Source organism: Bos indicus, chromosome 10, assembly GCF_029378745.1.
Source record: "Bos indicus isolate NIAB-ARS_2022 breed Sahiwal x Tharparkar chromosome 10, NIAB-ARS_B.indTharparkar_mat_pri_1.0, whole genome shotgun sequence".
NCBI lineage: Eukaryota > Metazoa > Chordata > Mammalia > Artiodactyla > Bovidae > Bos > Bos indicus.
In genome coordinates, this window is record NC_091769.1 from 28276812 (window position 1) to 28293029 (window position 16218).

General features: G+C 38.5%; 1 protein-coding gene across 4 annotated transcripts in view; it reads left to right on the forward strand.

The window, feature by feature from the left end:
- SLC12A6 (solute carrier family 12 member 6) overlaps window positions 1-16218 on the forward strand; it is an 84928-nt gene that overhangs the window by 55356 nt on the left and 13354 nt on the right. For all 4 annotated transcript variants that reach the window (XM_019968459.2, XM_019968460.2, XM_070797203.1 and 1 more), the window contains 13 exons: window positions 3951-4045; window positions 5509-5640; window positions 6329-6475; window positions 7820-7874; window positions 8356-8486; window positions 9155-9396; window positions 11537-11751; window positions 12514-12672; window positions 12851-12949; window positions 13417-13474; window positions 14006-14180; window positions 14484-14602; window positions 16118-16216. In XM_019968459.2, the coding sequence (XP_019824018.1) occupies window positions 3951-4045; window positions 5509-5640; window positions 6329-6475; window positions 7820-7874; window positions 8356-8486; window positions 9155-9396; window positions 11537-11751; window positions 12514-12672; window positions 12851-12949; window positions 13417-13474; window positions 14006-14180; window positions 14484-14602; window positions 16118-16216 (1726 nt within the window). The remainder of the gene's footprint in view (window positions 1-3950; window positions 4046-5508; window positions 5641-6328; window positions 6476-7819; window positions 7875-8355; window positions 8487-9154; window positions 9397-11536; window positions 11752-12513; window positions 12673-12850; window positions 12950-13416; window positions 13475-14005; window positions 14181-14483; window positions 14603-16117; window positions 16217-16218) is intronic.

Sequence of the window (16218 nt, forward strand, 5' to 3'; positions counted from 1 at the left end):
ACTCCCTAGGCAACCTTTTAGATCGGCTCTGTTGATCCTTTCTTGCTGGTATTCACGCCCTTGTGTAATCCTCTCTCCTTTGAGTGAGGGATGGACTTTATGACTCCAAAACTTCTAATTATTAGAATATGACAAAAGTGATGTCACTTGCAAAATGAGGTTACAAAAAGACTGTGACATCTGCCTTGCACCCCATCTCTGGCTCTTTGATGGCGTGCTTTGAGGGAATCCAGTTGCCATGCTGTAAGCTGCCCTGTGAAAAGTCCCACATGGCAAGGAAGTTGAGAAAGCCCCTTGGCCAACAGCCTGAAAAACAAAACTGAATCCTGCCAACTATGTAAGTAAGGCTGGAAGAGAATCTTCCCCAGGCCTTCCAATGAGACCACGGTTCTGACAGGAGACCATGGAATAGAGTGCCCAGCTAAGCCATGTCCATATATCTAGCGCCCACTAACGGAGATGAAATGTATGTGTTGTTTAAGCCTCTAAATTTGAGAGTCATTTGTTACACAGAGAGAAATAACTATAAACAATAGATGTATGTTTAAAATTTATATACTTCCTTGGTGAATTAGGCCTTGTGTGGTTACCCTCTCATTCCTAATAAAGTTTTTCTCTTAAAGAAAAATGTATCTGCTAACAATAAATCTGTACCAGCTTTATTTTGGTTAGGTTTTTCCTGATATATCTCTCTCCTTTACTTTTATCCTTTGTGTGTCCTTATTATGACTCTTGTAAACAAGAGACATGATATATATGCCTGGATTTTGATGTTTAATCCAGTGTGTCAATCTTTATATTTTAACTTGTAAATTTCAATCCCTTACTTAAAAATATTCTGTCTACTCCCATCCCCCAAATGAAGAAAATAATGTTAACACACTCTCACATCACTCTTTCCCAGCCCCAACCCCTGTTGTACTGTTTTTATCTAGAATAGGTCAGTGGCAAAAAGGATGGGACTTCTCAATAAGTGGACTTAGAAGAGCTATCCATTTGCTAAAGAACTACATGATCTGATTTCTTCCTGTCTTTCTAGCCACTCTATCCTAACTCTATTTTGGCCATGTTATATATTCTGTTTATGAATCCATTAAGATTATATCTGCTTTAGGATCTTTTATTTATTTATTTTTGCTTTAGGGTCTTTTAGAACTGCTGTTCCCTCTACCTGAAATGCAGGTTTTTCCCGTCCATCCTGTGCCAAGAGGACAGCCAGTTAGCATATACCAGCTCATGAAAGCCAAGTGTATCTTCTCTTCCTGAAACCAAGTTCAGTGAAGTCACATTAGTATTTTAAAATTAGCCTATGTGAATATTTGGCAAATACTATAAATTAGTATATAATTCTGGAGGACCTGCTTATCATCACTCTAATGATCTTATCAAAACTTGTCTGCCTTCCCATCCTGTCATAATCTATCCCAGTACATGTTTCATTTTCTTCATTGAACTTATCACTTTTTTAAAAGCTATTTTCTGTCTTTTGTGACTTTAGTATATGCACAGTGAAAATAGTCTGTACCTGCCTTGTCTACTGTTGTAGTGCCCAACATATAAGAACTTAGTAAGTATTTACTTATTGAATTAATTGAATAAATGAATTACTCAAAAGTGGTAATAATTTTTAGCTGTGTCATTCTCTAAAATTTTCTGGAAGCGTTGGAGAGAAGATAATAACTGTATTTCTTTTTATGACTTTTTATTATGGGAATTTCCAGAGGTACAGAAGAGTTAAGTAGAATAGCATAATGAAACAACATGAACCCATCACCCAGCTTCTGGTTGCAATTTTTCAGCCCCCACCAAATTTTTTCCCCAGAATATTTTTGCCCTTTCTAAAGAAAATAACCAATCCATATTCATATCCCTCTGATTGTTTCCTGACATTTGGTTTGAGTCAGGATTCTAACAAGTTTTGCACCTTGTGACTGATTTGGTATGTCATCTTAAGTCTCTTAATTTATGAGTTCACCTGTTTTAGTTTATGCCATTTATTTGTTAACAAAAGCAGATTATTTGTTATATGGAATTGTCCACATGCTGAATTAAAAAAAAATAATTTTACTTACTTTTGGCTGTGTGGGTCTTCTTGCTGTGCGGGCTTTTTCTCTAGTCGTGGGGCTACTCTTCATTGTGGCGCATGGGCTTCTCACTGTGGTGGCTTCTCTTGCTATAGAACGTGGACTCGAGGGCACACGGACTTCAGTAGTTGTAGCACAGGGGTTCAGTGGTCCACATGTTCTGTGGCACGTGGGACCCTCCTGGAGCAGGGGTCATTGGCAGGTGGATTCTTTACCACTTGATTCACTAGGGAAGCCCCACATTCTGAGTTTGATGACTGCATCTTTGTGGTGATGTTTAACATGTTCTTCCTTTGTTTTCTGTGAACTGATAGTTAGATTTAGAGGTTTGCTTATATTCAGCTTCCATTCATTCTTTGGTTAAGAATGAATTCATTCTTTGGTTAAATTGTACAGTGTTTCTTTTATTGCATTACATTAGAAGATTGTGTTGTCCCACTTTTAGTGATGCTAAGTTTGATCAGTGGGTTATGTCTCAGACTTTCACCTAATGCTTTTAGCAACCATTGATGATAACTGCTCATAACCATTATTTCATTAGGGGTTGGAAATTGGTGGTGTTTTTTTAATTATAGCATTCCATCTGCATTAATTAGCTAGAATGTTTCTATGATGAAGAAATTTTCTCTCTTTGGTTACCTTGAAATATAGTTGGTACAGGAAAGGTGGGATTAGGGCTAATTGCTTAATTCTTTACATTTATTATTTTTCAGACTGATATTTTTTCATAGCAACTCTGTGAAGGGGACTAGTTTTTTTTTTTTTTTAATGTACCATTTGGATATTTCAAGTAGTTGCATTTGAATTCATTGTATTATGTATTTTTAGTGTTCACATTATCCCATTTTCAGCCAGTGGGAACACCTTCAGATTGACTCTTCTGTCCTTTGACATGACTCTTCTGTCCTTTGACATGACTCAGTTATTTTGATAGCTTTCTGTTTCCCAAGCTCATCTTACATATATAAGGTTTTAGGACTTTAGATTAAAATCTTTAATTTTTATATTGATATCTAGTTCCTCAATATTTAAAATCTTAGAGTTTGAGGGGGGGCTTTATTTATTTATTTTTTTGGCCTCAAACCATGCTATATGTAGGATCTTAGTTCCCCAACTAGGAGCTGAACCCTGTGCCCCCTGCAATGAAAGTATGGAGTCTTATTAACTACTCTGTTGCCAGTGAAGTCTTTAAAATCTTAGTTCTTAATGACATTTACACAGTTATTAAAATTCTCTCTTCTGCCAGACCTGTATAGCTGTGTAACTTTTACATGATAAAGAACCAGAGTTAAGAAAGCACTCAAACAACAAGAATCTCTACTGTTTTAGGGAACCCAATCTCTCCTTCGTTTTTCCTCGGAATGGATTCACCAAATTCTTGTGGGATGCCTGTATTCACATAAAAGGATATGTGGCAAATGTTTGTACAAAAATGGTGTCATTTAGAAAAGGTCAGACAGCCCTGAAGGCCAAAGGCTTTTATTGCCATTATCAACAGGAACCGTGTGTAAAGTAGCCTTGTCCAGCACAGTGTTGTACACCGAGCAGGTACTCAATGACTTTTTATTTTTCATTCTGGCTTTGGATGACATTAAGAGTAGGCTCTCTCTAGGCTAGAGTCTTAAAAGAATAGTGTTTCCAGTCTTCATATTGTTAAGAAAAGGAATGACCCATGTTTACTCTTAGAGATTTGCTTTTGCTCCTTTTCAAGAGGAAGTCACATTCTCCAGGCAATGCTACCACTCTTGAGATGAAAATCTGAATATGAAAGTGAGTTTCATTATTACAGAGGCAACATGCAGTTCTTTGGTGCTGATGCCTCTTCAGTATCAATGAGAAACTAACATGGTATACTTTTTTTTCCAGATGATGGACATAAGAAAGCGCGAAATGCTTATCTTAACAATTCCAATTATGAAGAAGGAGATGAATATTTTGATAAGAATTTGGCACTCTTTGAGGTAATATTTGGGAGAAAACTAGGGCAGAGACTTCAGGAACAGAAATTTCAAGATTGTTGTCTTCCACCCCATCTAGTTTTAAAATTGTACAGGTTGGATAACTTAATAACTGTTAAAATATAGTACTCATTATTATAGTTTGTCATTGCAGTTGATTTAATCTATATAATTATTGCTAGTTAACAAATAACCATTGAATCAAATTTCTGTGAAAGAAAGAGGAATGTTGACATCACAGGCATATGGAGAATCTTGCTGTCTAATTTAACTAGGATGTAAATGTTTATGTTGTAATAATCTATAAAATTTTTCAAGTCTGTGTTTGGGATGAATTTACCTTAGAACTAGTAACCAAAAGAGTTTCTCTAGTGGCTCAGCAGTAAAGAATCTGCCTGCAGTGCAGGAGCTGCCGGAGATGTAAGTTCTGTCCCTGGGTTGGGAAGATCCCCTGGAGGAGGGCATGGCAACCCACTCCAGTATTCTTGCCTGAAGAATCCCACGGACAGAAGAGACTGGCAGGCTACAGTCCATGGGGTCACAAAGAGTTGTACATGACTAAAGCGACTTAGCACAGCACTAACCAAAAAGCAGGGTAGGAAGCAGGCTGTTGGATTAAAAGGACCTGAATGTCTCACCTGACTAAGACGGCATGGACTTTGATGGAATCTGTGGCCTGATTGTTGAAAGGAGCCTGGTTTAGTCCAGCACTGCTTTGTCTTACTTTGGACAATGATTCGAATGCCACTTTTCTCAGTGTTCCTGTTTTTTTAAATAATATTTTCTCTTAGTTTCCTTCAAGAAAAGGTCTGAGGTGAATATTTGGTTCAGTCACAGAAGTTTTTCATTGACATGTCCACGCTTGGTGCTGTAAATAATAACTATAAATATGAGTTGACTATTAGTAATACTGTTAGCAGATTGCTAGCAGTACTGTGATTAAAAATTATGTCATCGATGTTCTTTGTGAGGTTTGCAGTCGCATGTGTGCTCAGTCATGTCCGACTCTTTGCGACCTCGTGGACTGTAGCCTGCCAGGCTCCTCTGTCCATGGGATTTTCAAAGCAAGAATACTGGAGTGGGTTGCCATTTTTTCCTTCAGGGGATCTTCCCGACCCCAGGGATTGAATGAGCATCTCTTGCATCTCCTGCATTGGCAGGTGGATTCTTTACCACTAGCGCCATCTGGGAACCTTTTATGAGGTTACAACTGTCTATTAGGAGCCAGTGTGGTTTTTTGTTTTCTGTCAGCTGTTACAATCATAAAGCCTTTCATTTAAGAATTTCCTAAGAATTCATGTAGCTCTGATTACATCTTATAATATGAGGGGAGAATAAAATCTCTGATAGATTTTTTAAAAATATTTGCCTGTGATTACCTTGCAGTTTTCTGGTAGATGGATCGTTTTGATGTTTATTCCCAGTGTTCTTCATCATGTATTTCTTCCTTATTTCTGGCTTTATAGGAAGAAATGGACACCAGACCAAAGGTGTCTTCTCTCCTTAGCCGCTTGGCCAATTATACTAATCTGACACAAGGAGCAAAGGAACATGAAGAGGCAGAGAACATCACTGAAGGGAAAAAGAAGCCCACCAAGGTGAGGCCTTAGAATAGTAAGGCAAGTTAAAAGACCCCATGTAGAAGACAGGAAAAAATGTCCTGGGTATCACTCTTTGCTCAACAGATATTGAGCACTTTGTATGTGCCAGCCATGTGAGGGGTGAGTTCTGTAATGTGTAGCTGGGAGATGAGCATTCCAGGGAAAGGGACTAGCACTTCAAAAGAAGAGTGTCCACACCCATGAAAATATGGAACAAAATTACAAGTTAGCTTTCTGGCTGTTCAGGAGTAAAGCAACACTCAGATCTTTTTATCAACTCCATTTACCAACTACTATGAAAAATTTATACCAAGTTCTGAAGAAATTCCATCAAGTCATTATCCCATTTTTTTTTTTTTTAAGAAAAAACTAATGCCCTTGAAGAATAGAAACTTCTAAATTGTTGAAGATGCACCTAAAAGTTTGTGATGGGATTCCTATGTAAAAACATGTGGAGATCTCTGTAAAGTTAAAATATGTATCTCTAGGAATAATAAGTATGGTGATAGACATTTATTAGATGGAGATTTTGTATGTGCCTATTTAAAGATACTGCTTAAACTTATCTCTGTTTTGCAATTAAAATTATATTTAGGGCACAAGTTTTTATATAAAAGTAAAGGGATGAATCAGCTCTTCTAGATGACTACATGATTTTTTCTTTTGTCAACATCTTTCTTTCCAGACTCCCCAAATGGGTACCTTCATGGGTGTCTACCTCCCATGTCTACAAAATATTTTTGGAGTGATCCTGTTTCTGCGCCTCACATGGGTGGTGGGCACAGCTGGAGTTCTGCAGGCCTTTGCAATTGTCCTTATCTGCTGCTGCTGTGTAAGTCCCAAGTTGACCACTGGAAATCACCTGGAACATACAAGAGCTCAAGAGTATCATGCTTTAACCTCTTAAGGAATAAAAGAAAGAATACATACTGGGAAAATACTCATGATCTCAACAGGAGAGATTATTTTGGTATTAAAATCTAAAGGATTTTCAGTTTAGTCAGTTACTCACTGCTTATATCTGTAATATATTGTACTCAAAATTACGAGGAAAGGCTTCCCTTGGAAGTAGAAGATACAGCCCCTGACTTCAAACACTTCAGAAGACAAACCATTTGAATTTGATAATGCTAGTGTTGTGACAGAAAATGTGTTAGAAAATGTGATGTGTTACTCCACTGCAGGACCAGTAAACAGCTGATTGTTGTTTGGGGGTAAGAAGTATTTATTTTGAACTGGCATCCCTTACCCCTTCTCCAGAAATTGGGGTGTTATTTCCACGTCTTCTTTCCATTATACTGAGAACATTCTGGTCTTCTTTTAATTTAAATTCCTCTTATCTGTGTATCCCAGCTACATCTGTCAGTTTTGTTGTAAATTGATAGATTATTATAAACATTTTTTTGTTATTAAGCTGTCTGCTGACTTATTGCTGTCACCATCACACACTCCCTGTACATTTTGCTCAACTGAGTACCATGCAAAGCAGGGTAAGCGGACATAGTCCATATCATTCATAACTCAATTTTTTTTTTCAGTTTCTTAGTCTTGAAACTTGAGGGCCGTATTTGACTCCTTGATTGCTGGTCATATCTCATCAGGTATCAAGGCCAATGAGGTGTGCCTCTGAAATCTCTTGTCCAACCCCTTCTTTATATTCCTACTTCTCCCACTGCAGTCCTTTCCTCTCACTGAACCACTGTATTAGCCTGCTAACAAGTCATTCTGCCTCCATCTGCTCCCCATCTGCAGTCCACTCTGTACTCTGCCACTATCAGGTAATTTTTTTTTAAATACAGTTCTTGTGAACTCAGAAGTCTCCAGTGGTTCTCGTTACTGAATATTCTTGTTATTGTAGCCAGTGTTTAGTCAGTTTCCAATCTGTTTTCCAAGTTTTTAGCTAGAAGATCAGGGTAGGATCGGTGGTTCTTAATAGCACCTAACCTACTGATTGCCATGAAGGAGCATTTTAACGGAATACTCCAGATGCCAGTAGTGTGACTAGTGCAGTGATGAAGCTCGTCATCTCATTTCCATACCACTGAGTACGAGGGAACTCCTTCCATGTAAGTATGTAGAGTTGAATATCCGACAGGTGCTCTGAGACCTGCAGATGGGAAAGTAGTGTGGAAATGTTGTCTTTGAATAGTAACAGCCTTCTCTTTTCTCTTTATAGACGATGTTGACTGCTATCTCCATGAGTGCCATTGCCACTAATGGAGTGGTGCCAGGTCAGTAGCTGAGATTGGATTTCATGGATTGTCACTGATTACTGTATGTTTATGCTATAAAGATAGAGGTGCAGACTTCCAAGGAATGTTATTTATTTAGTCTGTTGGCCACAGGCACTACTGTTTGACTTGAGAAACCGTCTTTTAAAAAAATCTTTATTCTTTAAGCTAGAATATCTCATTTCTACTGCATTTTTAGCTTCATTTAGTTGGAATTTATATTTTATTCAGCTATCTGACGCCTCTGGTAAATATCATCTGATATTTTTCTTAGTAATACTGACAAAATTGTGCTGCTTTATGTGGGATATTAGATGTGTGGTATGAAGGTTTCATCTTTTACTTCCTACTGGGAAATCTACTTTTTATCACATTCAGGGTTTTTAAAAGCCTGAAGCATTTATCCTTTTTTACACCTTGTTTACATTCCTGTTACTAGCATGCTTTCTTTATCTTGTTCACCTTCTGTCTTACCTTTTAGCTGGAGGCTCATACTTCATGATTTCCCGAGCACTGGGCCCGGAGTTTGGTGGAGCTGTTGGCCTCTGCTTCTATCTTGGTACCACATTTGCAGCAGCTATGTATATCCTTGGTGCCATTGAAATATTTCTGGTGAGTAATGGCTTAACTGTGGTCTGTAGTATGGAAAAGATACAGACTTGGACTTATTTTGCTGTTTGATAGCAAAGCTTTTGAGAAATCATCTATAGGAATCAATCAAGTGATTGACTGCTGACCTGTTATTGACTGCCTACTGGGAGTATGAGTCAGAGAGGTTGAAGGTATCCTTTGGCTGCCTACTCCCTCCCCTCCACCCCATCACCAGCACCCTGCCACCTCACCCAAAAAGGTAAAGTCTCAGAAGCAAGACGTGCTAATGGGGAAAAAGTAAAATAAAGTTTATTTCTTTTGATATTTTTATCCCAATGACATAAAATGTTTATTTATTTATTCACTAGGATATATTATTTACTATTTAAAGTAACAATAGCAGAAGTAGGACTCAAGATAATCTTTACAGTTACTTTGTATAACACTTTGGATAAGCTATTAACATATCCCTTGTTTTTCCACTTGGAAGTGTAAGTATTCAGAATAGCATGTAGGCTAATCAATGACACCCTATTTTTGTGGGCATTTTAGATCAAAACATGAATGAGGCTATGTCTCCAGTCACTTTGTGTCTCAGTTTTGCTTTCGTTTGTGAAAGCAAATGCAAACAACAACAACCCTTTGATTACTTTGAATGACCTCATTTTCTCCTTTTTTTTGCTTAACAGGTATATATCGTCCCTCGAGCTGCCATCTTTCAGAGTGACGATGCACTCAAGGAGTCAGCAGCCATGCTAAATAACATGCGTGTCTATGGGACAGCCTTCTTGGTCCTCATGGTATTGGTGGTATTCATCGGCGTACGCTATGTGAACAAGTTTGCCTCACTCTTTCTGGCCTGTGTCATTGTGTCCATCTTGGCCATCTACGCTGGAGCCATCAAGTCTTCTTTCGCACCTCCACACTTCCCGTACGTGTCTCTGACTAGGCATCATTATTAGGTAGCCGTTAACAGCATCTGGTGATGTGATCATTTCAAGGCAGAATTTCACAGTTTCACTGAGATTTCCCCCTTGGATAAGCCCAGTTAGATCTGTGCAGGAAGCCTCTGAGGAAACTGTGTGTGTCGTCTTCCTTATGTCCCAAGCATAGAATTGGCAGCTGTGCCATCATTTGGATATAGACAGTAGGTTTTTCAAAACCTTCTGATAATGATTATGTATATTTGAACTATTCATGAAAGGCTTTCAAACAGCATAGTTACTGCCAGCAACCTTGATAAAGTATTTAAATGTTAGATTCCTTTTATTAATGAAAAATCAAGAGAGTCAAGAAAACCTTAATTCCTACCTAAGTATTTACAATTGAATTTTTTATTTTGATTTTAGTACAATAGTACAATTTAGTACAATAATGAACTCTCTAGTCACAAAATAAGGCAAATAAATGTCACATCATTTGCATATGTATCTGTTTCTATATAAATTATATGACATACATAAGTAGTACAGGTGCCTTAATGTATACCCTTTGAAGTAGAAATGGGTTTGTACAAATATGTGACTCAAAGGCTCACCTGTTTTCCGTTTGACTAGAGGCATAGGAACTAGCCAGCACTGAGTATTGCTTGTAACCTTGTTATAGTGACTGTCTTTGAAAAATCATCCAAGTAACCCAGGGATCACACTCATCAGTCTTAGGTTGATTTAACCTGATTACTGAAAAATAGATTTTTCAAGATGAAAAATCAGGTCCAGAGAAATTAAATGACTTGCCCCAAAGTTAATGATTGGCAGAGCAAGAACACAAACCTTGTGATTTGCTGAATCCCAGTCCAGTATTTCTTCTCCTGTGCAAAGTGCTGTCAGTAATAAGAGTCCATGATAAATTTTCAGTCTGCTTATCCAGGAACTGTAAAGTAACTGGAGATCCACTTGAGTCATAGAAGTACTAAAGGCTACATTCTGGCTATATCTTAACTTGGGAAATTCCATTTTCCTCAAGTTTTCCTTTGATGTGTCTCCTCTTTTTTGGTGGGCCAAATTCATGTGTGGTATTTTCTTTAAAATATTTCAGCAAAACAAGTCTAAAAACCTAGAGGAATGCATAAAACAAGACTGGGAAATGTTGGGAGTTGTTGAAGCTGAGTGACAGGCACATGATTTATCACATATGTATGCTATCATTTTGCAGATTTCAAAAGTTGCTTTTTTCTTCCGAGAGTTATTTTAACTGTGGGTGTATTATTCTTTTATTTGTATTTATATCTTTGGTTTAAAGAAAAAAATGAACAGTCTATATTTGTATTATCCTTAAATATCCTCACTCCACTAGGTCTAGGCTTAAGTTCAAAAACAGTTTTCTATTAGGCCGTAGAGGGACGGCCTAATTATAGCCAAGCTGTCTTCACTGAAACAGTATCCAGAAGATTTGACCTTTTTCTATATATTTTCAAAGGGGTTTTTATTAACATAAGGCTTTTTCTTAGACCAAAATGAAAGAGGTAGATTTGTGTGTGTGTGTGTGTGTGTGTGTGTGTGTGTGTAAGAAGAACAAAAAGACTCTTAAGATTTATTTTAGACCCTGCTGCTGCCAAGTCACTTCAGTCATGTTCGACTCTGTGCAACTCCTTAGACAGCAGCCCACCAGGCTCCCCTGTCCCTGGGATTCTCCAGGCAAGAACACTGGAGTGGGTTGCCATTGCCTTCTCCGATTTTAGACCCAACAATTGGCTAATAACGTAGAAATTCTATAAGATGATTCAGCACAGCGTCTTCAGACAGTTCCTGTATTTGGATTCTGTTACTACTACCCACCACCTGTGTGAGGTCATGCAGACTACTTTTTCTCCCTAAATTTCAGTTCCTCCACAACAGAGAAATACTGTGGTACATATTTTGTGAGATCGCTGTAAGGGTTAGGTTGGCAGAAAATGTAAGATACCATTTTCAGAGCTAGTTCTTTTCCCACCCATGACAGTAAAAACTCTTCGAGATGAGATTTTTTTTTTCCTTTGCAAGCATATATATACTAACTTATTTCTAAACTATTTTCTTTTTTAAAATAGTTTTTCCTCGGCTTCAGTTTTCTTCCTGTTCTTTTTCACTTAGGGTCTGCATGCTGGGCAACCGCACCCTTTCATCAAGACATATTGACGTTTGCTCAAAGACCAAGGAAGTTAACAACATGACAGTGCCGTCAAAGCTGTGGGGCTTCTTCTGTAACTCAAGTCAGTTTTTCAACGCCACTTGCGATGAGTACTTTGTTCACAATAATGTCACTTCGATCCAGGGCATCCCTGGATTGGCTAGCGGTGTCATTACAGGTGAGTTAGGAGGTTTGGGGACACGTTTCTTACTCTTCTATTATCCATCAACACTCACTGCCACAGTACCACTTCCCTTCTTAAATTCAGCATACAACTCAATTCAACATCTTTCTGCTTTTCTGTTAATGAATTTATCCTTTTTCAGGACATCTTTGTAGCGTTGTCTGCTAAAATTTACTGCTCTTGAAAGCAGAGCTGAAGAAATTACTTTTAAACTTAAGATAATAAAGTATTCTGTGTGTTAACACATTGTAAAGTTGTCAGTTTTTCCAACAGCCACAGCTAGAATTACTTTAATGTCATCAAACCCACATGTGTTTTCCTGACTCATCTAAATTTTTGAAATTCTTTCCTTAAGTGATTTCTGTCTTAACTGTCTGGTCCACAAATATCTTTGCATGTAAGCAAGTTTACACTAAGGTGTTAGCATTGATACCTAATTTAAAAAAAAAAATAAACTTTGTAAGGGCGTTCAGCTTAGTCTGCTTAACTTTTGCTAATTTGCATTGGTAAACGCAAGTGTATTTGTACATACCAAAGTATTTGTCAAACTACATCTGAACCAGATGGGAAAGGGCATTAGGTTTTTATTTTTGTGTACTTTATGTATGTGCATATATCTGTGCTCTGTAGAAGCAAACATACCCTTAAAAACCATATAAATGACAGATCTGATTTAGAATACTGTTGGCTAGAAAATTATCCAGTTGTGTCCTTTCTGTACTGCTACTGCTTATATACCCCTTGATCCCCCTGCAGAGAATCTTTGGAGTAATTATCTACCAAAGGGAGAGATCATTGAGAAGCCCTCAGCCAAATCTTCCGAAGTCTTAGGCAGCTTAAACCATGAGTATGTCCTTGTGGACATCACCACCTCTTTCACTCTTCTGGTGGGCATCTTCTTTCCCTCTGTCACAGGTAAGCACATGGGCTGTTGTCTGTATTATGGGTGATGAGACCAGGGAAGGGGTTTTTCTTAGGAGACAAAGCTATATTCTCGGGATTCCTAGATTTTCCTCTAGTCTTTGATAGCAGTTCAAATATCAATGTCTAGGAACTAAAGAAGTTAACTTGTTCTTTTTTTCCTTTTTTAAAGGCATCATGGCAGGATCAAACAGATCTGGGGATCTGAAAGATGCTCAAAAGTCCATTCCCATTGGCACTATCCTCGCCATCCTGACCACCTCCTTTGTCTGTATCCTTTTGCTGGATCCAGTTTGAGTTTTAGTTATAGGAACAGCCATAGAACAAGGGTGATCAGTATTTTTATCCTGGTAATAAAGATATCTGCTTTCTACCCCCTCACTTCACACCAGATAATCTACCTGTGAAAGTTGCTCCATCATGTCTGACTCTTTGTGACCTCATGGACTTAGTCCATGGAACTCTCCAGGCCAGAATACTGGAGTGGGTAGCCTTTCCCTTCTCCAGGGGATCTTCCCAATCCAGGGGTCAAACCCAGGTCTCCCGCATTGCAGGCGGATTCTTTACCAGCTAAGCCACAAGGGAAACCCAGATAATCTACCTACCTCATCTCTAAAACTCAAGAAAGAATTTATGAGATTAGTGAATTAGCCACTCATTTTACTGGTAGAAATATCCTGAGTGTTTATGTTCATCTTAGAGGGTGAATGGCAGTTTCCTTGACTCTCAGTGTCTTAGATTTAAGCAACGTTGTCCTTTTTGGTGCATGTATTGAAGGTGTTGTCCTCAGAGACAAGTGAGTAATTGATTTCTTTTACAGCCACCTATCTATCTTCCATTATGTCTGATCATCCCATACAGCACCAAGACAGTTATAAACTCAAAACCCACCTGAGATGTGTATCAAAAGTAACAATAGAAAGTACATATATATAGGTCCCCAAAAGAGAGGCCAGTATGTTGTTGTATATGATGCAGCAAGTATTCCTCAATAAAGCAGTGAATTTGTCTGAATATTGAGGATTTTCCTGTACAATAAGAGCTGTTGGAAAACTGACTAAAAGTAAAAGAGGGCAAATAACAAAAATTAAAAAAATTTTTTAAGTTTCTGTTTTCTCTATGAGACATAAGGGTGTCCGATTGGCATTCTGAATAAAAGCTGGAAACGTACTTTCTTCATTTCCTTCATACAGGCTACTAGTATTTTTCCTTTCTCATCTGTGAGCATAAAAAATTATAAATAGAAAAAATTGAGTGAATGTCTATCTAGCATTTTCATCTAAAGTTATTTCCAGGTTAAACGTCCCCACTCTGATTTCTCTCCCAGGTTTGGAGATGCTGTGAAAGGTAATCTGGTGGTAGGAACCTTATCTTGGCCATCCCCGTGGGTGATTGTTATTGGCTCCTTCTTCTCCACATGTGGGGCTGGACTTCAGAGTCTCACAGGAGCACCGAGGCTGCTACAGGCTATAGCCAAGGATAACATTATACCCTTTCTGAGGGTGAGTGACCCTATTCTATGCCCTCTTCCTTTTTTCTCCCAGTTTTAGGAGAAACTGATCTTCATAGGCTTAGAAATTATTGGACCATATAATATGAAGATGGGTTTTAGCACAAGACTCTGTATAGCCCTCTAAATCTCTGGTATGAGTTTATATGTTAGTGGAATAAAGGTATTTAAAAGCTACCACAGTTGTAATGCTGTTATCTTAAAGATCTCTGAAACTATAGCATAGAGGAATAAGGGAGCATGGACTCAAACATTTCCTACACTCATCTGTCTGATACTTCACTTCTATGCACAGGTTTTTGGTCACAGCAAAGCCAATGGGGAACCTACCTGGGCTTTACTTCTGACTGCTGCCATTGCAGAACTGGGAATCCTTATTGCCTCCCTGGATCTCGTGGCTCCAATTCTTTCCATGTAAGAGCCAGTTATTCTCTTCATTTGTTGTTGCATATGTGATGTCTAGGTTCATGGGAATTCCCTGGTGGTCCAGTGGTTAGGACTCCATGCTTTCACTGCCAAGGGCACGGATCCAGTCCCTGGTCAGGGAACTGAAATCCTACAAGCTACGCAGTGTGACTAGGAAAAAAAAAAAAAAACGCAGTGTGGTCTCATCTATGTTTTTAAAAACATAATAAACAGAGTAAAATATGCAAGGAGTGCTAAATGTTAGCAGTTATGATTGTGAATTTTCTCCCTATTTTTTTTTGTTTCTATACTTTTCTACAAAAAACAGATACTATGATAATTTGAGGGGGAAAACTTTCATTAAAGCTTAGCTTATTTTCTGGCCCTCTAGGTTATTTTCAGTGTGCTGAGGATAAGCATAAGATGACTAAGACACAACCTTAGAGAACTGATGGTAGATAAAGAAACCAGTGATGCTTGTCTAGTATGATGAATACTGTGGTCAGGGTGAACACTGCATGCTCTATGAGCTCTACAGTGGTCCACCTCTGTACTGAGAATCAGGAAAGGTTTTCTGGAGGAAGTGATGCTTACATCATGAAGTGAAGGGGTGAGTGAAGGGGTGAAAGAAATTCCAGGCAGGGAATGTGTGTGAAGGAATCAAGAGATGAAATAGTGCAGTGCATTCAGAGAAGTGAAAGTCTGACTTTGAGAGTGGAAGGTGTGGGTAGGGTAAGTGCAGAGCAGGGAAGTAAGCAGAAGTGGATCACAGAGGACCTGGAACTTTTCCTGAAAGTAGTGGATAATCCTTAGAGGACAAAATGGTCATATTTCTATTTCATAATGATTAATTCTGTATAAAAGATAGGTTAAGTGAAGTGAAGTCACTCAGTCGTGTCTGACTCTTTGCGACCCCATGGACTGTAGCCTACCAGGCTTCTCCGTCCATGGGATTTTCCAGGCACGAGAACTGGAGTGGGTTGCCATTTCCTTCTCCAGGGGATCTTCCCAACCCAGGGATTGAACCCGGGTCTCTGGCATTGTAGGCAGACGCTTTACCGTCTGAGCCACCAGGGAAGTCCAAAATTGAGCCGGAAGTTGGAAGTTTCCAGTGCCAGTTGGAAGCATATTTAACTAATCCAACAAAGAACAAATGAGAGCCTGAACTATGCTGATAGAAGTAGAGGTGGAAAGGAGAGGGAAAAAGTTTAGAGTTTTGTAAATAGAGGGAATCCATGGGACTTGATAAGTGAATTTAGAACTAAGGTTGAGTAGTGAAGAGGAAACTGAGTATTATCCCAAGAGTAACTGGATAAAAAGTGGTAGTGTCTTTCACTGCGTGAGAACTTAGAAGGTTGAGCAAGTCTGTGGGGAGGTGAAGTTTTTCTACACTCTATTCTTAATCAAAGGCTAGTGGGCTAGAACAAAGGCTTAAATACAGCGAAGCTCTCTAGTTATTTAAAATAATCCTTGAAGAATTATTTTACAATAATAATCATTCCTCATACATTTTTATTCTGCCAGGTTTTTTCTCATGTGTTACCTCTTTGTGAATTTGGCATGTGCCTTGCAAACATTGCTTCGAACACCCAACTGGAGACCCCGGTTCCGCTACTACCACTGGT